Raw genomic sequence first — 23,753 nt, forward strand, 5'->3', positions numbered from 1 at the left:
CTCCAACCCCTGAAAAGAGAAACGTGGTAGAGGGTGGTTCTGAGGTCCGCATGGACACTGGGCCGCAGAATGGGAAAGGTTCCTACTGGCTTATGGGAAGGTTGGGTCTTGACCTGTTGATCTCTGTGCACTGTCCTCTGGCCACTGAATGTCATTCCACATCACTGCCCAATAGTTGCCAGGGCAACCAGGCAAACACTATACCAGGAGGGAGCCCCAAGCCCAACCCACACCCCACAAAGGCACCCGCAGCTAACAGGAAGGGAAAGCAGGATACCACTGCCTGGGAAGAGGGAAGTGAGAAAGGCAGTACCAACTCATCTTTCTTCTCCACTTCTCCAAAGAAAATCCTACGGTCCCTAACTCTAGCCGGGGGAAGCTACACAGGGATAGGAAGATGGTCCCCCAGCAAAGGGGCCCACTGCATCCCTGGCCAAGTGAGAAGACAGAACCCTAATATCCTGATGGTTGCCAGTGCTCAGGGTTCTTCCCACCCCAATCCCCTACACCTGACCCTACATCGAGAGTGGGAGGGGAAGGGAATGGTAGGGACAAGAAGAGACACAGATGGCCCCCTCCCCTTAAATGAGTTCTCAGAGAACACAGCACTGAAGGGTGTCACCAGGCCAGGGGCAAGTCATCCCACCTTTATGCCTGATGTGCCTGGGAGACCCCCTTGAGGCGTGTGTGGAGAGAGCCCGGAGCAAGATGTCTCTCGGTACCCACTCCTCCCCCAGCACAAGCTGAGCACATTCCTCTGTGGTTTCTCTGTCAGCCACACTGACGACTCTGTGGCCACCAGGCCACAGCCACATCTGCAGGAGTGGCCAGATGTGACCCAAAGGGTGGAGTCAAACACACAGACATACACAATGCCCCCACCCCCATTCCCAGGAGCACAGTCTCACTTTCCCTCTAGTCCACGCCCAGCCCCAGCACCACATGAAGGGTGCTCTACACCACGGGGAAAAGCAGGGTAGTAGTCCGGAGATGGTGGCCTGCCTCTAGCCTCCCCAGCCCCTCGAGCATTCAGCAAAGCCCAAAGCTGTCTGGAGGGCGAACGGTTCCCAGCCAGAGCTGGCTTCGTCCTGAAACTGATCACTCCAGCAAAAAGTGGGCTGGCTCCTACCTAGGGCTCTCCGCAGTACTATGGCTGCTGGAGCTACAGGCTAGCCCATTGCTCCCGGAAAGAGTCTCAAAGATCCTGGATCCCAGCAGACAACTCTGCCCCAAACTGGAAGGGTGATGGGCAAGGCTATCTTCTGAAAGGAGCCCTACAGAAAAACGAGGGGCTCTTGTGTGAGGAAGACCCTCCCACTGCTAGCACTGCTGTGATGCTGGCTATGGGTGCTGCTGTGGGCACCGCAGCCCTGTTGGCATGCAGGTGGCAGGAGAGCCTTGTTGCCATGCAGGCAGGAATCCGGAGAGTGTTAATTTGGGCCAGCATTCATCTTGCCAGGCTCTGCCAGGTAGCAACCTGGCTCCTTTCAGGATGGAAGCCAGGGGAGAAAGGAAATGGGGTCCCCAAAATGCAGTCTGCCTGGCACGAAACCTAGAGCCTGACTGGCCTGGCATCCCCTCTAGAATCTGTGCCCTCTGCCAGCTTGGCAGGAACAGAGCAGGTAACAGCAGCTGCCATCCAAAGGAAGCATTTGGAAAGGGAAATGGGTGTGTCAGGGCAGGAAGAGGCTCTTGGCTGCCTCCTGGTGGAGCTTGGGAAAGCGGAAAGGGTGGGCAGAAGGGCATATTCCATTCAATGAGATGACTGAGTCCCCGAAGGGACAAGACCACATAGGACAGCAAGGCCCTGGGTCCTTATTTCACCTGTTCCATCCCCACACAGGCCTCCTGCTGACCTGCATAGAACAGACAGAGCCAATGCCAGGGACTCTCTCCTCTGTGGAGAGAGTACCAAGGTTTAGGGTCAGGCACTGGCCACCTTCCCTCAGGACTCAGACCCTTGCTCCCTCCAGGGAGTGGCAGGCTTTGGAGCAAACTGACCCATGCTGCCTCCATGCAGAAGCCTCAGCCCAAGCATCCAGGTGGGCTGTGCTATATACCCAGCCATCAGCCTGGCCCTGCCCATACAAAGCTCTGACTCAGAAGGAACAGATCTGCCTATCTCGTGGGTATAACTGGGCAGAGCTGACACCTTCCTGGCACTCTCACCCAGTGGGCCTCTTTCTCCAGGAACCCATCAGCCCAGGAGATTCTATAACACAAGAGATACCCAGGCCCCTCAGAAGGAGGGACTAATGGAGAAACCATGCCCACTGCCAGTTTGGACTTAGCCTAAGAATAAGGGGGTGAACTGGAGGTTGTACACTATAATCCTAGATACTCAGGAGGCCGAGGCCAGAGGACTGTAAGTTAAAAAATCAGAATGAGTAGCTCAGTGAGATCCTGCCTCAAAAACAAAATGATACTTTAATCTCAGCACTCGGGAGGCAGAGGCAGGCAGATCTCTGTGAGATTAAGGCCAGCCTGGTCTACAGAGTGAGTTCTAGGATAGCCAGGGCTACATAGAGATGTCTCAAAAAGAAAGAAAGAAAGAAAGAAAGAAAGAAAGAAAGAAAGAAAGAAAGAAAGAAAGAAAGGAAGGAAGAAGAAAGAAAGAAAGAAAGAAAGAAAGAAAGAAAGAAAGAAAGAAAGAAAGAAAGAAAGAAAGAGAAAAGCAAGCAAGCTAGCTGAGGCAGGAAGACTACAGTAGGTTCTAGGCCAGCCTGGAGTACAGAGCAAAACCCCAGTAAGCTCCAGCCTAGCCTGGGCTACAGAATAAAAGCCTTTCAACAAACAACAAAAATCATAAAATTCAGTTAAAACAGCAGATTCCAGACAAAGGGATGTGGTCTCTAGGCAGATAAGGAGCTATGGGTGCACAAGGAACAGGTTTTGACAGTACCTTTGGGAACCAGTGTTCAAAGTAAACAGATCTAACTCTAGCTACCCTAGAACAGGGAGGGACAAGCCTTGCTCCTGTTCTGAATAGTCTGCAAGCCACACGCCTCCCTCTCTTGGAGACAATACAAGTCAGAAGTCAGGGAAAACCAACCCTGACCAGCAGCGAATGCCTTTTACTCTACCAGGGAACCCTGGAGCGGTTCAGGGTTTAAACCCACCTGGAAGACCCGAGTGCTTAGTGTCTATCTGTGAAAGATGCTTCTCCAGGAGCCACTAAGGTGGGAAGGAATCTAAGACAAGGGAGCATTAAATCACATAACACTCAGGACTAAAACAAGGCCTATGCTGACAATATGAGACTGTGTGGAGCTGTTTTGCCTGGAGGGACCACATGGTGAAAGGGTCCTTTGAGAATATCTGTTACAGCCCTCAGTGACCGGCTTTGGAAACCATGCTCACAGAGAGAGGGCTACACAGAGGACCCCACAGGCTAGGGAGCAGCAGAGCAGGGAGCTGAACCCAGGTGGCCTGGCTCCCGGCACGGGCAAAAGCATCTCAGCCTGGCTCCACTGTGGGATGGCATTCCAGACAGCACAGGTGGAGGAAAGCCCACCCAAGAAGACGGCGCACCGCACCAGTACCCCAGGTAGCCTAGACCTGCCTGGCCAGCAATCAGCAGCTTCTTTAAATGTCTAATTACCTTGTCTGTCCCTTAGGAGGATGGAAAAAAGGCTCTTGTCCCTGTCTTGGCTTTGAGAGAATTTGGAAGGAGGCGGGGAACACGCTTACTCCTCTACCCGTGACGCCGATGACCCCTCCCCACCGAGGACGGTTTCCCATGATCTATTTCTGTGCTCTTACGTGACTAGAGAGGCCGATTGAGGCTCAACAGGTTCTACTGCAATTCAGACGGCATTTCCACATGTGCAGGCTCGGCATGACTCTCACCTAGCAATTTGCACGACTCGTCGAGCAAGCGGACACAATCAGGTAATGGTTATGAGTGAGGGCTTTGGGAGGGATGGCACAGGCTCAAGGCAGCACCACTTGTTAGTCAAGGCTCCAGGCACCTCCCCATGCTTCATGCAAGCATCTGCAAAATGGAAGCAGAGCACCTACCTCCCAGGTTGCCAAGCCTGAGAGAATTCATGCTGGGAGCTTGGCACGGGGCCTGGGGAGACAGCAGAGGAGCTTGTCAGGGCTCCTATTAATGACTCCTGGAGAGTGAGTGTGTGTGTGTGTGTGTGTGTGTGTGTGTGTGTGTGTTCTGGTTTTGGCAACCTAACAAAATCTATAGACTACTACTCAGAATGTTTCCAAGGGCTCAGAATATACCACAGTGGCAAAATGCTTGCCTAATGGGTGAGGCTCTGTGTATGATCACCAGCACCATAACAACAACAACAATAGTAATAATAGTAACAATAACCATGTTTCTAAAGTTCACAAAATAGCCAGGTGTGGTGGTACATGCCTATAATCCTAGTTCTCAGAGTAGGACTGAGGTCAATCTGAGCTTACAGCCAGATCCTGTCTCAAAAGATCAAAAACACCTCTGCTGAGTTCAAAGCCAGCCTTGTCCACATAGCAAGTCCCAGGCTAGACAGAACTACATAGTCAGACCCTGTCTAGGAAATAAAGTGGTAAAACAAAACAGACAAACAAACAAACAAAAAACCAGCCAAATAGGATGGCATATGCTAACATCGGGAAAGCTGAGGCAAGATAATTCCCAAGTTTAAGTTTGGTAAATTCAAGGTCAGCTTGGACTACATACCTCTCTCTCTCTCTCTCTCTCTCTCTCTCTCTCTCTCTCACACACACACACACACACACACACACACACACACACACACACACACACACACCTGGGAGATCCAATGCTCTCCCCTGGCCTCCTGGGGCACCCAGGCACTACGCACATGGTACATGGTACACAGACATATAAAACAGGCAAACCGATCACAAAGATAAAGGAGTTAAAATAAATAAATAAAAATGTGCTTGTTGGGGCTGGGGATTTAGCTCAGTGGTAGAGTGCTTGCCTAGGAAGCGCAAGGCCCTGGGTTCGGTCCCCAGCTCCGAAAAAAAGAAAAAAGAAGCAAAAAAAAAAAAATGTGCTTGTTTGTTTAACCAAAAGTAAAAGCACACAAACTAAAATGTTTAGAATTATGTAAGGCCAACTTCACAGATCACTTAAGCTCTGTGGATGCTAGGCTCAGACTCCTGCCACAGTGAGGCCTTAACTGTCATTCATGTTGTCTGAAGGTCACTCTGTGAACCTGAACCATCAGAGCCTTTCCTACACACTGTACCATGACCAGCAGCTAGGTGCCACTGAAAGAGAAAAAGTTCTGGGAGCGGCGTCCTCTCGACTCTAGAGCTTGAAGGCCATCTCCCTGGCTTCACGGCCTGTGCTCAAATCTCAGCAGTGGGGTCCCTTCCATCCCCCCCAAATCACCTGAAACAAATAAGCACAAGCTTTGGTCCCTGCTTTCCAGGCCCCCAGCTCTAAGTAGTCTAATACTTTCCCATCCCTGACCTTACTGTCCCCCACTCTAGGTGACACCTCTGCCCTCTCTATCCTCCTGGGGCAAGGTGCTGGGCGACCCTCAGCCCTTCCTCCAGCAAGACAGAAGCAACATGAGACTGACCTCAGAGACCCTCAGAATGTCAGTAAGGAAAAGGCCCAGGAGCTCGGCAACTCAACGCCCCCAGCTGCAGGAGGAGAAAGTGAGGCCACAGAGGGAGTAGGCTTGTCCAAGGTCACCTGAAAAGGAGGCAGAGGAGCCAGTGCTTAATCTAGACTCTCCTGGCTCTCTCTGCCCCGCTCCCTACAAAGCAAAAGGGGAAAGCCTAGAGGCTGGCACCGAATAGAGAGAGAGATGCAACAAGGAGCCCTGAGGGTCAAACAACCTAAATAAGGCACCTGAGTGGTACCAGCATACCAGAGCCCAAAGGTAGAAGGGAGAGGGGGGCAAGTGGGGCAGGGGGGAAGAGCTGGAGGCAGGCTGAGACTCTGAAAGACCTTACAGGGATGCAGAATCCATGTAGGGGCCACAAGATGTCCCTGGAGTCAGCGCTGACCTTAGGTTGCTATCTAGAAGAGAAAATTCCCATCTCCCCACCATCCTGAGAATATCTGGGCTTGAAAGCTGCTGCAGACAATTAAAAGGCACAGTAACCATGCAAAACCTGCGGTGACTGCTCCTACCTGGGGGTGGGGGTTGGGTTGGGGGTGGGGGTGGGGGTTGGAGTGGGGGTGGCAAGGGCCCCAGGACAGATCTTGCTTGCATTCTCCATGCACAGCCCCGGCTTCTGTGTCCAGCAAGGCACCCTGTCCGCCTGGCTGCATGCCATTATCCCCCAGTGAGTTTAGACACCTGCTCCTGGCATCTCAAAACATCCTCTCTCCAGACTGCCAGGCTGCTGGGAATTGTATTTGCCTGTCTAGGATAACAGCCGCCCGCCTGCCCTCTGCATAGACCCTTCTCCCACCAGGGCCTTCCACGAAACCTGAGAGGCAGCCCAGACGCTAACACACTGTACATCTAACAGGCTGTACATCAGAACTGCCAGAGGAGGCGTTTAGACATTGCTTCCCGAGGTGTCCTGCACACTCAGAACCTGCCTCTGACCACATCTCCTTGGCAATTCTCTTGCAATTCAAAGCTGGAGAACCGCTGTCTCGCAAAGTCCCCGGACTGCCTGCACTCATTCCTGTTGACAGTCTGACAGCTGGTACAGCTGTGTGTGGACACGGTTAATCTGACTTCCTGTCTGGCAGCTGTACAGAGGGGAAGGGACAGCTGAGGGTCTCAAAAACAAGATGAGGTAGGAGGCCATGGGGGCAGAAGACGCTGTCTGCATGGGAGAGCAGTTTTACTCCGTTCTTGGGCGCTCGTCTTCCTTTGAGTCAAAGCAACGCAGGGAGAGTTAATTGGTCAAGAGGTTCCAAGTATTTGTAAGGGGGAGGGGCTACTCCTGGACACCCCAGGAGTGGAGCCAGAATGAGCCCTATTCTCTAGGAGCTCAGACTTTAGAAGGACATAAGGTTGTACATGTTGGATACTGCAGATGGGTCCCCAACTGAAGGGACAAACAGTTAAAATCTAGCCCATGCTCTGGTTACTAAGCCATAGACACTAGGTCCGAGGACACACCCACCCAGACAAAGGACTATTTTTTTTTTTAATCTAAGAGAAAGGTTTTGTATGGGTTAACAACGGCCCCACCCAGACAAACCTGAGTTCAAAGCTTAGCTGCTACTTAATCTGTGCTCTGGGTAAAGTCTTTCATGTCTCTAACCCTTCTCCACTATGGGATGTGGGTAACATCCTTCCTAAAAGGGACCAGTAAGGAAAGTCCCGAGTATCCTTGTCGCCTCGTGGATTACAATATTAGTTCCACTCAAGTCCTGCCCTTCCTACCTTCCTGGCATCCCCACACCTACACATTCCTGACACACAGCCATGCTTGGAATGGCCTCACGAACCTAAATAGGAACAGCCAGGGAAAGCCCCGGTTGCAAACCTGAACCTCATGGGACTTCCCAACATCCAGAGCATTCCTTCCTGGCACAAACCAGATCCGTACCTCCCTCAGCTGGTAGGGAAGCCTCTTCTGCCATTCCTTTTCACAGTTCACAGTATCCAAGGGCTCAGCTCAAGCAGAAATGGACAAGGGGAAGTCGGAGCCCCGCTCAGGGTCATCGGGAATCTCACAGTGGAATCAAAGGTCCCAGGAGCCTTAAGCTAGGACCGAGCCTAGTATACGAAGGTGCTCACTGCACACTGGGCAGTGACGGGGTAGCCAGACAGAGACACAGCCAGTCACACGCAATGGGAGGAAAATTGGTCCCTTTCCCCTTCCTTAATCAAGAAGAGCTAAGTGAGTGTTTCTGCCCCTCTTGAGCTCTCTTACCCTTAGGTGCCCACTGTAGCTGTCTCTATCCAGCCACCAGGTCAAGCCCCAAAATAGCACCCAGGCATCCTGCCAGAGGGCTGGGCCTCCACCCCCTCATCCAACACTCATTCATCTAAGTACCACCCACTGCGCTAGGTGTGTGTGTATGGGGGGGGGTAATGAGCACCCAACAACACAGCAGAGGAAACAAAAGCTGCCCCCAAATAAGAGTTCCCAGCACTTGCTGCTTTAAGGGACAGAGAGCTAGCATCTCAGAAGGCCCCTTCTCCAATCCCTTGGGTGGGGGACACCAGCAACGTCATCCGAGAACACACCCCTGGAAACGGGCTTTTTTGGCTGTAGGCTTCTGTGCCTTGTCCCGAGACTGCTCAAGAAATTGGAAGGAGAGGGTGCATGAGGGGAAAAGGGACTGAAGGGAAACACCAGGCTTCTGGGCCCTCACGGCCATGTTTATCTAGGGAGGATTTTTTTTTTAACCCAAAGGTTAAAGTGTTTCTATTTGAAACGACTATTTACATTCCAGAGTCCAAAAAAAAAAAAAAAAAAAAAAGCAGCCAAGCTCCAGGCCTATATCTGTCCCCAGCCGCGTCACAGACACAGCATCAGAACTGCTCAGGGGAACATTCTTAGCCCTCTCCCCGAGCTGCTGGGGTGACTCACACCTCCCTCCTGCCAGCAGGGACTGCACCACACTCTGAAGGCCAGGTTGGAGGGGGGGCTGGGGGGTGGAGATCTAGAGAGAGGGATTGGCTGGGGTATATATATCCAGGGATAGAAGAATGTGGTCCCAAACTTTCAGGGATTCTGGTGTCCAAAGCAAAGAAGACGAAATCAGCAGGAACTTGGGGCCAACTGGTAGCTCACTGCAGAATGGGTGACCAGCTAGAAGCCACCCTAGGTGATGCTCTACATCCCTTAACCTCCCAGGAGTTCCCATGAACATGCAGAGGCCCAGGTTTGGGGGTTGAGGACAGAGCTGTAGTTCCATTAGTCCTGAACAAGCACCAGCCTCTTGGGCTCCATCCCGGGGACTTGGTAGGCACACTGCAGAGCTGGTCTCCATGACTATGCCCTATACTAGGACACTGAATGGACGGGCATCCCTATCTATGTCCAAGCTGACAGCAAATCACATTCCAAGGATTTTCCAAACCTTCCCAAAACATCCTTCCGACACAGCCCAGTCTACTGAAGTCTTATCCCTGGACAGCTGAGAGCCAAATCACAGGTACCCACCAGAGAGAAACAGAGCTCCCACCTTCTAATTGAAACCTTCAGATCCACACATACACATATATATTCATTCTCATTCTCTCTCTCTCTCTCTCTCTCTCTCTCTCTCTCTCTCTCTCTCTCTCTCACCAAGCCAGCCACTGCCAGGAGGGGCCAAGCAGGCATGGGTCCAGCAAGTCCCTCCCTGGAGGAAGCATCTTGCCCGCCTGGTGGCAACAGGTTTCTGGGAGTGAGCGAAGGAGTGGCCAGCTTTGGGGGGACCCCACCCCCTACCAAGGATCAAAAAAGTTTCCCCAGAGAAGGTGGCAGGGCAAGGAATCCTCATGCTTAGGTTACAAGGGAGGTCCTCAAGCCCACCTGTGGTCAAAGAAACACTTCCTTATCCTCAGAAAGTGGGAAGAAGCCACAGCCCCGGGAAGGAAGAGATAGGAGGGAACTAGACTAGGAACTAAGCCAAAACCCTCAAACACCCCAGCTGCTAGCCTCTGCTCAACCCTATCCCAACAAGCCTCTTCCTAAGTGTCCATTCTTAAGAAGCCTCCAGACCAGAAACTTGCCAAAGTCACTACACTCTGACCAGGTCAAACCAAGCCACAGAAGCTTGGCTTCTGATTCCTGTAGGTACTCCAGGTACAACTTCTTCCTCTGCTCAATGGTGGGGAGAGCAAGGCAGCCTGGAGATCGGTCACTGACCCACTTCCTCCCCTCTGACCATGGTCCAACTAGGCCAGAATTCTCTAGGAAGCCCTAGCCCCTAGCAGCTGAGGCTGACCCTGCTGAAGGCAGAGGCACTGGAGAGACAGTGGCTAGGAGGCAGCGTGAGAGGATGGCCCTGGGCAAGGAGGGAAGGAAAACTGCTCTAGCCGCTCAGTTCTTCCAATCCATGGATGCTCAACAAAACCCTCAAAGGCTGAAGCAGAACCCCGAGGGAGCAACACTCACAGTGGGGTGCTCAAACCAGGTGCGAGGATGCCCAAGAGCTGAGGGCAGGTGGGGACACAGAGCCACTTACCTGCCACAGGGATGCTGTGCAGAGGAGTCCGTGGCAAGATTTCCAAGGATGGTTCCCGGCCTGACATGCCATCTGCTGAGAAACAGGACTCGGTCTCATAGATGGTCTGCAGCATCTCCACAAGCCCCTGTGCCTTGGGCACCAGCAGCATGCCAGGGAGGGGCCGCCCGAGGCGGAAGCCGGTGAGGGAAAGGTGGTCAGCAGGGCCAGCCGGCTGCTCAAGGACTCCCTCAGGCCACTGCCGCTGGGACCCACAAGGCAAGGAGGCACCTCATCCGGCCTGGGCGCTCCCGAGGCAGCAGGCGCAGGGAGGCTGAAGAGGCTGCAGGCCTGTTCTCCACTACGGGAGCATGGACCGAGGTCCGTCTAAAGGTTCCAGGAGTTGGGCTATGGCTGGGTGCTCAAGGGACAGGAAGGGGAGCTCAGTGGGCAGGCAGACTCTCTCAGTGTTCCCTCCCAGAGCCACCGGTGACAGCTCTGGGCTTGGCTCCCTGCTCCTCCTCCCCGAATGAGCCGCCGGCAGCTGGCAGGAGACTGAAATAGCAGTTGGGGGAGGGCCCTGTCTATAAATAGGTGGAGCATGCTCAGGGAGCCGCCGGCTGGCTGCCAGGAGCCCAGGCCTGGCGGAGGCCCCATGGGGGGAGGCGCGTTCCACCCCAGGAGGAAGCGCCAGTCAAGGGGGAGGGGGGCAAGGGAGGCCTGCACTCAGGGCCAAGGCCACAGACCTGGGTGGCCAGTGGCTGAACTAGAGAAAGGTGCAGGAGAGGACCCATGCTTCTGGGATCAGCTTTGGCCACTGCTGCTGGGGGCAAACAATGAACTGGACAGCAAGCAGCCAGCCTGGATCTTCTATCTTCCCCCTTTCTGTGCAGAGGAAAGGAATCAGAAAGACTAGGAAGAGGTGACAGACACCCAACCACCTGGTCTAACCTCACACCTCCTCCTTACAGCCTGTGGAGTTTGTGTAACTTCTGCCTTCCCACAGAGCCGGGAGATGCCTCCCTACAGTCTTACTATCAGGGAGACCCTAAATAGCAGTGGGGTGGCAGCTCTCCCACCCATTCTAGTACCACCTCTGGCACTCCGCCTCTTTTCAGGGAGCAGAGAGATTTTTCTGGGTAGGCTTTGCCCAGCCCAGGCAGGGGACTGGTCAGCACCAGCCCATTCTCAGCTCAATCAACGCTTTCCTGGCAATGTACCCAGCTGAGAGCACCACAAACCGCAAACATCATTGCCTTTATGCTAACAATGACCACCAGAAAGAGGCCAAGATGGGGAAGCTGAGTTACAGGAAGACGAAAGTTACTCTTGTCATAGAGCTGCTCACGGGATTGGTTGGGACTAGAAGTCTGAAGCACTGACCACCATAACTCATGGGCAGAATATACATCTGTCCCAGGGACAGGACCTCCAGTGCCCAAGTAGAAAGACTTGGGGTTGGAGGCCCTCCAGCTAGTCATGAAGCTGTTAGCACCCTGGCCTGGTGGAGTAGCCCCAGCTCTCCACCTTCCTGGGCCATGGGGCCACCGAACCATCAAAATTGATGCCACTGCCAGCACCACGCACTGTTGACCTCCCCCTTCTTCCCGAGTTGTGCCTCCCACTGATAAAGAGATCCCACTTGGCCCCCTGACCTCACTGGAGCCTTTTAATAGACTGGTTATTCCTGGGTCTATAGCCTCCTCCCCTCTCCTGACGTCACAGTTACTATTTTGGACCCCTCCTGCCCCCTCCTTGCCCCCCACTCCAGGCACGGAGCCAGGGACACCTGTCCTCTCTCTGGACTGGATGACCTCACCCTCCTGTCAGGAGCCTGGGAGAAGCAGTCCAACCAAGGACATGGAGGCTGTGACTCCAGAAACCCATCTTCCAAGCTTCTGCCTCCTCCCTCAGGTGGGAAAACACACACCAGGGTGGTGGTAGAAACAAGCTTTTCCAAGCCTAGTGAGATGCAGATGACCCTGGGGTTTGGGGTTTGTTTCCCAGTGGTAGACTAGGAACTGAAGTGGGAGGAGTCTAGAGCAAGGAGTCACGACAGATTCTAGAAGGAAAGGCAGGAGACCTGTGCAATCCGGGGGCTTGGTGCTGGAAAACATCACCTATCTACTGCCCCTCCCCCAGCTGCATCCAGATCAACGAGGTCTCTCAAGAGGAGAAGGAAAGACCAGAGGCTCTACCAAGGACAGTCAGAGGCAGACACAAGGGAGCCCAGAAAGCCGGGGGTAGCAGCCCCTCCCAGACGGAGCTCCACCCACCCACGCTGAGAACAACCAGAAGGGCTGGCTAGCCCTGTCCTGGCACACTCTTACCTGCCCCAGGCACAGGAGAGAGACAAGGGAGCCCTGCTCAGGGAAGGACAGCAGCTATGACAAATTGAAAGCAAAGCCCCTGGGACCCTAGATTAGCCTGATGTCAAAGGAGGTCTCCCTTTTGTTGTTGTTTGAGACAGGGTCCCACTCTGTAGCCAAGGCTAGCCTTGAACTCACAATGAGCCTCCTGATTCAACCTTTCCACTGCTGGGACTATAGGTTTAAACTATTAAGCTTGGTAAAGAGGATTCTTCACAACTCTTTGAGGACAGGGGCACTCAAAGGCTCAGTGAGAACAGCCAGCACTGGTATGACTTCTACACTTTAGCAAGAGGTCTCCCATCTTCAACGCAATTTCCAGAAACCTCTGAGGAAATGTGCGGGGACAGGTCTAGGGGGAGGAACGACAAGCATCCCTCCTCTTCAGAGATGCAGATGATGTAACGAGGTCTTCCTAATGTTTAACCTCAAGCTTTCCTGCTACAGCACCCCTCTCTCCTGCCTACTTTTCCATTCCTATCCATCCACCGCTCCCAAGACCCACCCCACAAATCTCCCAGAGTGCTCACGAAGCGTGTAGTCCACGAGACACATCCTAAGCCAGCATCAGCAAGTTCAAGCCCAGCTTGGGCTACATAACCAGCTCTGTTCTCCCAGCAGCACCTCTACTCCCTACCTCTAAGGCCACGCTCTGCCCTTCCAATCCTGGAGCAGAAGGGAGAGCCCATTGCTGCCTCCTTCAGCTCTGCCTGATCTTATTTCCTGGGCCCAAAGACTGGCCTGCGGCTCTGACCAAAAGGGAAGAGAAGTCTTCTGCCCAAAGCTGGTCCAGAGCCCCTGGGCTGGGAGATGCCTGGGAACCATCAACCCTGGTACCCTGTAGTTCTTCCTTTGAGCCCAGTCATGCTGGAACCCGCCAGTATGGCCCAGCCAGGTCCACAGTTAGGTACTGGCTGAATCTCCTCATTTAAAAGCAACTGTAGGAAGAATGTGGACACACACTTTGTCATCTTCTACTTCCCCTCTCCTCACCAGTCAGTCCTAAGCCTTCAATCCCTCTGGAAGCCGAGCAGAGGAAGAGAAAGGAGACTCCAATCTGCCAAGGCACCTATAGGGAGAGGAGACCAAGGGTCTTCTCCCCAGACCCCTGCCCATGCCAACCAGCACTGACCCACTTTCTCCTCCTTTGGCTGGCTGCCTGCCTTCCCAGGGGCTCAGCAGCAGAGCCTGAGGCAGGGAGACAGGACGCCAAGGTTCCTGGCTCCACCCCACACCCATGCCCCAGTTTCTCTGGTCACCCCAAAGGGAGGGGGCAGTTGCCCTCCCTCCTGGGAAAGGGAAGGAGAGAAAGTATAGAGGGCGCTAGGAGGTGCTGGGCAGACAGGTGTTATCATCCAGCTCATCTTCCTCCCACGCAGGGCATAAGGAACCTAGATGCCTCCCCCAGGGCCCCACCAACAAACATCTAGACAGAATCATGTGGCAAGCCACATTCTTGTCCCTCTCTAAGCAATGGCCCTGAGAACAGGGTACAACTAGGGCAGTTGAGGTCCTAGGTCCCAGGGAGGCTCTTCCAAGCCAGAGCTGCTACAAATTCTGTAAGTCTTCAGCCCCACAGAAGGGAATGTACAGACAGGACTGACTCCAGAAAAATAAAGAATGCCTTACCCTTTGCGTCCTCCTCTGCCTAAAGAAAAAGGTAAAAGGAAACAGACTGGCTTCTTCTGGGAAGCAGGGTTCCTCAAATGGCCAGAGAGGTAGACAGGGTCAAGTTCTGGCATGCGGCCCAGCCCGGAGCTATGTAAAGTGAGTGTCCACTGGCCAAGGTGGTGGGCCCGGAAGCTAATCACTCAGTCTTCACCTGCTGCCCCTCAGCAGGGACTTGCACGCTGACTTTCCGGCTGGAACAGTAGCGATGGACCATTTCCTGTCCTGCTCCTCCATGGGCCAGCCTCACTGGTGAAGCCAGGCAAGGATGTGTCAAATCAAAAAGTTCTTATGCTGGCAGGAACCAAGGGACAGAGAAAGTGCCCTGCTGAGCCTGCCCTGAGCCTGTATGCCCCAAGGAGAGAGGACCAGTGGGCCAGGATGTAGGGAGAGATCGGTGGCATCACCCGCTCCTGTCTGTTGCCTATCCTGGGGCCCCAAATCTTTCTCTCTTGGGGGCTTCTCTTGTCCACTTCGCTGTGGACACCTACGGTCTCTGAAAACAAAGTCACTTTATTTTTGTGGAATTCCAAGACATATAGTTCCCAGCTTCTTCCAGGCTCTGGGCATTGGAAGCCCCAACCCAGATGCCAGCTGAACTTGGAGAACAGATGCTGAGCCCCCTTCAAGAGCAAAAGCCGAATGCAGACAGGTTGTCTCTGTGCCACAGAGCAGCTGGACCCCACTAGAATAGCCAGCCCTGGAGCTGTTGGAAAAACCAAAGGACTAGCCCCAGCAGTTCACCTCTTGGCACAAGCAAAGAGCCCTGTTTTTAAGCCTCTCAACAGTCTTAAAATATAGTTCTTTATCCCGTGCCCCTCTTTCTCCCTCCCATACACAGAAAGACAGCATCTCCCCCTACTGGGGGCAGCTGGAAAGCCAGTCAGGAGGCAGGTCACCAAGAAGACCTATCCTACCAGAGCTCAGAAGCTGCCAAGCTGGTGGGGATCTCCAGCTATAGCACACTCCTGCCAGCTCTGACAGGATGGTTGTGAGGAGGACCTGGAGCATCAGTGACTAGAACACAGCCCTAATAACTCACCTTTCGCTGCAAGAGAATGAAACCCTACAGCCACCAACGGGTGTCCCCGGGTGGCCTCTGTGCCCTTGATCAAGGGTCAACTCCCAACCCCTATGTGAAGCAGGGACTAAAGATGGCTACAAGAAAGCAAGCAAATGCCACTGTCTACCCATCTGAGCAAGGAGCAGAACTGAGGGATGACGGACAGTCATCAAGCCTCTTCCTGTCCCTTTTATGACCTACGAGGATAAGACCGGAAGCCAGAGCTCTAGAGCCCACCTGGTGCAATCAACCCTTAGGGGTTTGAATGAAGGCAAGGGCGGGAAGATCCAGTGGGAAGGTAGCTGGGGAATAGGATTCCCCAGTAGGGAGGCTGAATTCCTCCCTGCTTCTTGCAGCTCAGTTTTTATCCAATGCCCTCATCTTCTCTCTCTCTCTAAAAGGGAAAATACCCATCTATCCATGCTTGCAGAAAAAGATACAGGGACAGGCTGTGCTGGGAAGGGTTAGAGTTGGATGGGACACCGCAGGACAGGCACCGACCATCTCAGACTGTCTGAAAGGTGACAGCTAGGGACAAGAGGCAGTTATTACTCCGAACATGCTGACCCGTGACCTTCTGGGGAACTCCTGAGGGTCCAGCTCAAGTCATTTGGACACATCCTCATAGGCACGTGTCAGGACACACCCAAACAGAGCTACCCTGAGTCCCACCCACAGACTATCTCTGGCAGCACAGAGCAGGGTCCCAGCAGAGAGGAACGGGAACTGAGAGTCAAAGACCCCAACAAAGGAATCCACCAAGAGAAAGAGGGTCATCTACTTACACTCAGCAAAAACATAACCCCACTCCTATCCCCACACCATAGAGCCTAAGGCCTAGGGCCCTTTAAACCTCCACCAGGAACAAGGTACATACAGAAACACAGTACTCCAGCAAGGAAAAAACCTTCACCATCGAAGAAGCATGAGCTGTATCTAGGAAAATGCTACCAATACTGCCCCGGGCTACCCAGGGAGATTCACAGCACCATCCCAGGTATCCAGTGCTCTCATGTCAAAGGCAGGCATGGGGCAGAGAGAGACCCAGGTCCTCCCAGAGCCATGGATTCCCAGGTCTGTCTCACGGTTGGCCTCTTGTTTTTGTTTGTTGGGTTTTGTATTGTTTTGTTTTTTGTAATGTGACTTTCTCCACTCCTGACCCCTCCATTCCCTGACGTCTCAGACACTGGCAATCAGCTGGCCTGGGCAGGAAACCCACACAGCCCACTGCATTCAAAACTGCCCCAAGAGGCTCCTCTCCAACCTCCCAGCTCTTACCCGACTCGTTGGGAGAGTTCATGCCGGCTCTGGGCCTGCAGGAAGCTGACGTTGGGGGCTGGGACAGGAGGGGGTGGAGCTGCTGTGATGTCAAGAGAGACAGACGATAACAGACAGACGGACGGGACAGGAGCCCGGGGCCGCAGGGCCTCTAATGCCCATCCAAGGCCATCCTTCGGGGCGAGGCAGTCAGGCACTCAAAACGGCATCCCTGGGGAGAGACGGAGCAGGGTTAGCGGTCCCTAACTCAGGACTCTGAGAGCCAGGGGAGACCTTGGAGCGACTATCTTGTACCAGGGAGGAGAGGGAGGGCCACCTGCCCAGGGCACATAGGAAACAGCATTGGACCAGACTCATTTTTTTCTCTTTCTAATTGGTGCCCAAGGGACAGGAAATGGCTATCGTGGTCTCTGCAGACGTCAGTGCCCAGTGCCAGGTGCACCTACAGGCTGGCCACATTTGTGGCAATGGGAAAGGCTGAGCTGACCTGGGGTCCCTGGCAGAAGTTCAGAGAAAGCTACCGAGTACCTTGCCTGCACGTGTATTTAATCACAGAACTTGGGAGGATCAGGGGTTCAAGGCTGACCGTGGCTATATAAGCTTAACGCTATCCATACACAAAATCACGCCTCCAAAAACCCACCAGGGCCAATGAGAGGGCTCAGCAGGTGCTTGCTGCCAAGCCTGATGACCAGAGTTAAATCCCACCCACATCATAGAAGGAAAGAAACGACTCACAAAAGTAGTCCTTTGGCCTCCACATATTCATTATGTTATATACACACTCATATACACTCATATACATACATGTACACACACACACACACACACACACACACACACACACAAGTAAATGTCATTAAAAAAATAATAAAATTATTAAAGTTCAGGGAGGAACTAATACTCAGCCCCATAACCCTGGGGCTCGCAGGCCCAGGATCTTCTCCCTAAGTTTCGAGCCTTCGCCACCCATCTCTGGAAACATGCTTTCTTGTCTCCCCAGCACCACAGTGAGTCAGGGCACAGGAGTGTGTTTCGTGGATTAGGAAAGTCAAACAGATCCAGCACTCTCTATAAGTGTGCTGGGGTTTCTGGGCCCTGGCCCAAGGCTTTGTGTGTTGTTCAGATTGTGCCCTGTGGAAAGAACGGTGAAACCCAGACTGTGCACTGCTGGTCAAGCAATGGCCTGATACATACTGAGTCTACCAAAATAAGGAACACCTTGTCCCCATTTACACAAAGGCACCAAAAGGCCCAACACTAAACAAAGTCAACGGAGTAACGGAGAATGGAGTAAAGGGCCGGGGCTTTGCCAGAGTCCCCACCCTAGCCCTACAGTTAGTCTTCAAGCCATAGATACTAGGCAGCACCCACCTGGACCCTAAACCGCCCTCGATCCACCCAGACATGATCTCATTCATTTGCTTCCAAAAGAAGCCAGGCTCTCCAGAGCCCTATGAGAGCAAGAGTCAGGGAGTGACCAGAACTGCCAGCATTAAAGGCCTAACTCTACTCCCCGGACTCAAGCAGCCCGTCATGTATCAGGTATTACCTAACACCCTTTACTCTGATACCAAACTTTCTCCCAGGGAGCCCTACCTCCTGGCAGTATTAAACTTTTGCAAACCCTCCATTCTTATCAAAGATTCCCAGGGGTGGGGTCCAGTTGGAGCCTAGAAGCCTCCCAAGTCTTCCTTGGGAGGGCCACGGGACGCACACAAAGACCCAGGAGTCCCGAGCCTGCTGCTCTCGACTCTGGGGCTATAGAAGGGTATATTTCAGATCAGGGTTCAGAACTGAAAGACCGAGACTAAAACCAAAAGAACCTGTACAGCTCTGGGACCAAGTTCAGGAATGCAGCAGGTGGGGCTGTTGGTGTCCTGGCAGAGCCCGCGTGGGCAGGCCAGCTCAGCCCATGCCCACACCAGAGCTGGCGCCCAGTCCCGCTCACACCCTTTCCCGTGGGTTGAGGAACACAGGTTCAGAAATTCCCACGACTGCCAGCAAGTCTAAGTAGCCCAACCCATCTACTTAATGAAGAAAACCTCCACAGTGGGCCACTCAAGACGACCAGATCCCAAGGGACCCAAAATTGATGAAGCTCACCCCTTAACCCCCATTTACCCTCACCTAGTATTTCTTTGGATCTCCTCCCCTGGGGAGAAGAAGAAACATCTCCTCAAACTCACACCGTGGGCTCAGGATGTAGTCATGCGCTATTGCTCCCCCACAGAGTGGGACCCAGAGACACCATCCACCTGCAAATAATGGCTTCTACCAAGCCCCAAGACCCAGTTCACAGATCTTCCAAGTGAACGAGACCCACCAGCAGGGCTTCCTGAAAAACAGTAGAGCCTCCCCAGCCTCATCAAAACAGACCTAACTTCTTGTCTAGGGCCAGGCAAGGAAAGAGCAGGCAGTCTGAGGCGTCTGCACGCCTCTTCAACAGAGAAGTGGCCTGCTATTGTTACATGGGTGGGTAGCTGGGGACCAGAGCTGTACAGCTGCTACGCTAGCCACCACGTGGGTGACAACTCAGTGTGCCAACTTCAGCACCCCCAAAGTCCTGTTCCCCTCCCCCCAATAGTCAACTCTATCCTTCCAGGGTCGGCTACTCCAGGGTCTGAACCTACTTTCTACCTCCATCCAAGGCATCCTGACAAGGAAGGGAGGAGGGAAGGGCAGAGCCCCCACCTACAAGCTCTATTAAAGAAGGCAAGGCAGAAACCCTAGGGCAGCAGCACAGTCCTTCACCACTCATCAGCAATAAAAACTCTAGCAGAAGGTGGGAGGAAAAGGAGACAGGAAAAGGTGACCAGAGCCATACCATGACCCGAGGGCCACATCACTATGCCTTCCTACAGAGATCTTGTCCCTCCAACAGCTCCCTCCAAATTCCCCTCCAGAATCACCAAGCCTCCCACTCCCGACATGCCAAGGGAGCCTGAGAGAGGCAGGCCCAAGTCTTGAGCCCCTAGTCCAGGGCCACTCTTAGGTCAAGGGCTACTCCCCAAATCAGAGAACAAGGCCTAGCAGTTTGTACCAAATCCTATGCACCCAAGATGGGCTTCGCTCGTCGCCTGGCAAAGCTCAAAGCCCAAAGCCCAGACATCCCATCGAAAGACACCAGCAGTTTCTCATCTCGACCCCTCCCGGCTTCAGCCACAGCAGACAACTGTTCCCAGCCTCTTCCCGGAGCCTCCACTGCCTTGTGCCTACCCTCCAGCTGAGCCAACAGAAGTCCAGGAGGATGGAAGCCACACAGGCCCCCAAACTAGGGAAAGGGGGAAGACAACAGGGGAGTGGGGGGGGAGGCACCAGGCTGACAAATTCATTTTTGCAACCAGCCCATTTCTGTTTGTCTGCTCAGACGCAGGTCCAGACATCTGTACAAACCAGATGGAGGAGGCTGCTATTTCTAGAAAAAAAAAAAAAAAGGAGGGGGGGAGGGGAGGAGGTGGAGACAGAGGGCATTAGACTGGGTCTGTTTGCCCTAAAACTTCAGACAGTGATGATCTCCCCTCAGCCCCCCGCCTCCCCAGCACTACCAGACAGGGCTCTCATTCAAGAAAGGGCTGAGGTTGGGGCTGGGGTGAGGTGGGTAGGGGAAAAGAAAGGGAGAGAAAGTTTAATTAGCCAAAGTCAGCTACAATAGGCCCCCTCACTGGCTGCACCGCGTTTTCATTCATGAGCAAGCGACAGTGCTCCAAAGTGCCAAGAACTGCCGCCCCCCCTCACTGAGTCTTTCTCTCACCCCCCCCCCAACAGGAGTGAGTCCTCTAGCAGGCTGGCTGAGCCCGATGCTGTGTTCCAGACACCCCTCCTCAGAGGGACGTGAGTAGGAAGAATTAATTATTGAAGAGCAGCTGGTACTTCAGCACCGACTGCCTTACCCCCCCAGTTCCTAAGGCTGTCCCCCCCTCCTCTCCCATACAAAACAACAATGACCCCCCTTCCCAAGCCCCGTGCCTAAGCGCACAGCTAAGATACCAGCCCCAAGAAATAGAAAGCAGAGCTTTTAGCTCTGCAGCTACTTGGGGGTAGGTGGTGCGTGTGACACGGTTACCCCTCCACCTCCAGATTCCACGATCCTTGGAGGATACACTGAGGAAGACGGGGAACATTTGCTACACGTGCACCCGGGACTTGTCTCTCCTGCCCCTAGTGTGTCAGGAGGTGCAGCCTGCTCCTTTAATTCAGGCTCTCTGTCTCTAACAAGATCTAGTCCAGATCCAAGTCTAAGAGGCAAGAGAGAAAAGGAAAGACTTAAGGAGGAGGAGGCAAAGCAAGTTCTCCTCGAGCTTTGTTTAGGGAGGGAAAGAAAAGGGAAGACTGGAACGAGCTGGCAGGAGCCCGTAACAGGGCTCACCCTTAGCGCATCGCATCTCCACAGCTAGCCTGGGCTCCTGGGTCCCACTGTGTAGGGTTTAAGAGACTGGGGATTCTCCCTGCCTGCAACCTTAGAACCCAAGTGGAGGGCCAACAGGTCCCAATGACAGGATTAGCCTGAGGTCTTCTGGCCCAAATCAATCTCCCATTCCCCGTCTCCTTTTGTTCCTAGGATCTGACTCTATCTTCCTTCCCATTGAACCCTAAACTCCTCTCCATTCCATCCCCAAGATCCAAAGCTAATTTCAGGACCCAGAAGCATAGTGGTCACTACCAGAGTGAGAATCCACGTACACACACACACACACACACACACACACACACACACACACACACCAAAAGCAACTGCAGTTGCTACCCTTCCTCTTCAGGGACAAAGCTCATCTCAGAAGGCCAAACGCAGGGACATCCAGTGGTCACCTTCTCCCCGAAATGAAACACACTCGACTCCCCGCCCCCAGCTCTTAGATTAATTACTTATCATCCAGCCAGTTCTCTTCTTCCTGAGGGCCCCAGGGATGAGTGGGGAGGGGGAAGCCGACTACCCCCAAGTTAACAAGGCACTATTAGAACCTCTGCCCCATGAGAAACAAACCCAAGATGAAAACTGGGCGCAGGGGTGGGGTGGGGAGATCTGCCCTAGCCAAGAAAGATCACCAATTCATCTCCCAGCTCTTTCGAGCTCCAGGGTGTCAGACAGAAGAGGGTGGTAATAAACGCAGTAACGCCTCACAGGCGAGGGGGTGAATAGCACAGACAAGTAAGGTGGGCCCCGCAGTCCTCTTCCACCTGCAGGGACGTCAAGGACATAAAATCAAGGGTATGTTCTTCGCCACTTGGAGAAGCACTGTGGGTGGGCTGTGCCCCTCACCTCAGAGTAACAAGAAAGGGTGTCTAGTGAAGAGAGAGAGGGTCTGCCCAGAATCCGGGTAGCAAGGCTCAAGTCGCGGTTGCAACGGATTAGGAGCCGCTGGGGAGGAGACAAATCAGACATCCCCGACTGGTCTGCGGGCCATTTGGGGGCGCGGGGTGCGGGAAGATCGGCCCCTCCCTTACCTGCAGAGAAGGAGCCCTGCAAGGGAGGGATGAGGAGGGGCGCGCGCGGCGAGCCAGAGGCAACACTCCCCGGGCCCCGCGACGCTCCCTGGGGGTGCAGGCTGGCTCGGCGCGCGCGCCGGGAGGAAGGACAGGGTCGTGGGGAGCCCGCGGGCAGCGACGGCGGGAGGACGAGACACTGCGGGGCGTCCCGGGGCTGCGGGAGGTGGGGTCCTGGCGGGTGCGGCGCGCTCACCCGCTGAGGCTCGAGCTCCGGCTTCGCGGGCGGCGGCGGCAGCAGCGGCGGCAACAGCAGCGGCAGCGCCTCCTCGACGGCTCCTCCATCTTTGCGGCGGCTCCTCCGGCTCCGCTCGCCGCCGCCACCAACAACAACATTCGGAGACGTCACTCCCGTCACGTGACCCGACCCCGAGCTAAAAATAGGCTCAGACCCCCCCTTTTTCGGGCTTCAGCCGAGAACCCTCCCCTCCCAATCGGCCCTCCCCTCAGATGGGCGGGACCAATAGCGCCACCGTGACAGCTTCTTAAAGGGCCAAAACCCAGCCCAAGGTTAGGCTGGGGTGGAAGTGGCAGGGAAGGGGTCTCGATCTCTTCGCCAAGTAATGAAATGAGTAGAAGCCGGATCCCGGCTGCTGCAGGGGCTGGATGTGTGGGATTTACGATTTTGTTCTCTGTGCTTTTTCGACTTCCTTTTCAAACGGTGGATGGTGCAATCTTTGCCCGCCTGAGCTGTTCCCTAACACGCCCTTCCCTTGTTAGGAGGAGGGCATGGGGTGGAGGTGGGGTGTGGAATCCTAGGGGCTGCCTCGGAAGTGGAAGCCTCTGCAGGAGCGTCGAAGCTGAAAGATTAGCTTGGACAATCTCTAACCCATCGTGCCTAATCAGGCAAAATGCTGCATCTTAATGAAGAAATTCCTTGGAGAAAGCCAGCGTAGGTTGTCACTGTCCCTGGCCTTCAAAGGAACCGACCAAGAACCTAAAAGACCGCTGGTCTCCAACTTTGATACCACACATACCACCATGTCAGTGGAACTGAACATAACTGTGTTATTAACCCTACATAGTTTTGTCAATGACCTAGCAATTCTCCTAGGGAAAATGTATTCTAAGAAAATATTGTGCTCCAAAATGAGCATAGAAGGAGATTGCTTATAATATGAGATGTTGGAAACAACCTAAATATCCATTGTGTAGGTATCTGCGAATAAACTAGGGGACCTCTATTCAGTAAGTTATCATGCAGACACAAAATTATATAGAAATATATAGAGAGAAAATTATACAGAAATGTGTGTATATTTATTTATAGCCAGCCAATTAATCTGCTTATCTGAATGTGTTTCTGCAATAATTTAGAAAATGTTGGTAATAGTGTTGTCATGTAGTGAGCCTTAAAGACAAGTGACTGTTTTTAAAATCCCTGAAAATGGCTACAATATTGTAAAAGTTATAATTATACGGGTCTACAGCCTGGAGCATAGCTTGGAAGTAGACCAGGTGGGTAGCATCTGAGGCCTGTGTTCGATACCTAGCATCCAAAACAAAACAACATAATGACATATTCACTTCACGCTCTTGTTTTAAAGCAGAAGATGATGGTGAACGCCTGTAGTCTCTGCACTTGGGAGGCAGAGGCAGGCAGATCTTTGTGAGTTCAAGGCCTGCATGAACTACTTAATAAGTTCCAGGAAAGCCAGAGCTACATAGAAAGAAATTGTCTCAGAGAGAGAGAGAGAGAGAGAGAGAGAGAGAGAGAGAGAGAGAGAGGAAGAAGAAGGAGGAGGAGAGAGAGAGAGAGAGAGAGAAGGAGGAGGAGGAGGAGGAGGAGGAGAGAGAGAGAGAGAGAGAGAGAGAGAGAGAGAGAGTGTGTGTGCAAGGT

The 23,753-nt window shown here is 53.4% G+C and overlaps 1 protein-coding gene and 1 non-coding gene across 9 annotated transcripts in view; one reads left to right on the forward strand and one right to left on the reverse strand.

Moving 5' to 3' along the window:
* Hdac5 (histone deacetylase 5) overlaps positions 1-22,269 on the reverse strand; it is a 34,940-nt gene extending 12,671 nt beyond the window's left edge. The window contains exons 1-4 of one of the 8 annotated variants that reach the window (XM_039086988.2): positions 22,110-22,269; positions 16,430-16,640; positions 10,073-10,144; positions 5,556-5,671 (exon numbers count right to left, since the gene is read on the reverse strand). Coding sequence is in view for 5 of the 8 variants with exons in the window: in XM_063269997.1 (XP_063126067.1) it covers positions 10,073-10,223 (151 nt within the window). In the remaining 3 variants the exon portion in view is untranslated. 8 annotated transcript variants of the gene reach the window in all.
* A 911-nt stretch (positions 22,270-23,180) lies between these two features.
* Snora33 (small nucleolar RNA, H/ACA box 33) lies at positions 23,181-23,312 on the forward strand. Its single transcript, XR_005490903.1, has one exon. It is a non-coding gene; the product is annotated as a small nucleolar RNA SNORA33 (small nucleolar RNA).
* Positions 23,313-23,753: the final 441 nt, after the last annotated feature.

Source organism: Rattus norvegicus, chromosome 10 (genome assembly GCF_036323735.1).
Source record: "Rattus norvegicus strain BN/NHsdMcwi chromosome 10, GRCr8, whole genome shotgun sequence".
Taxonomy (NCBI): domain Eukaryota; kingdom Metazoa; phylum Chordata; class Mammalia; order Rodentia; family Muridae; genus Rattus; species Rattus norvegicus.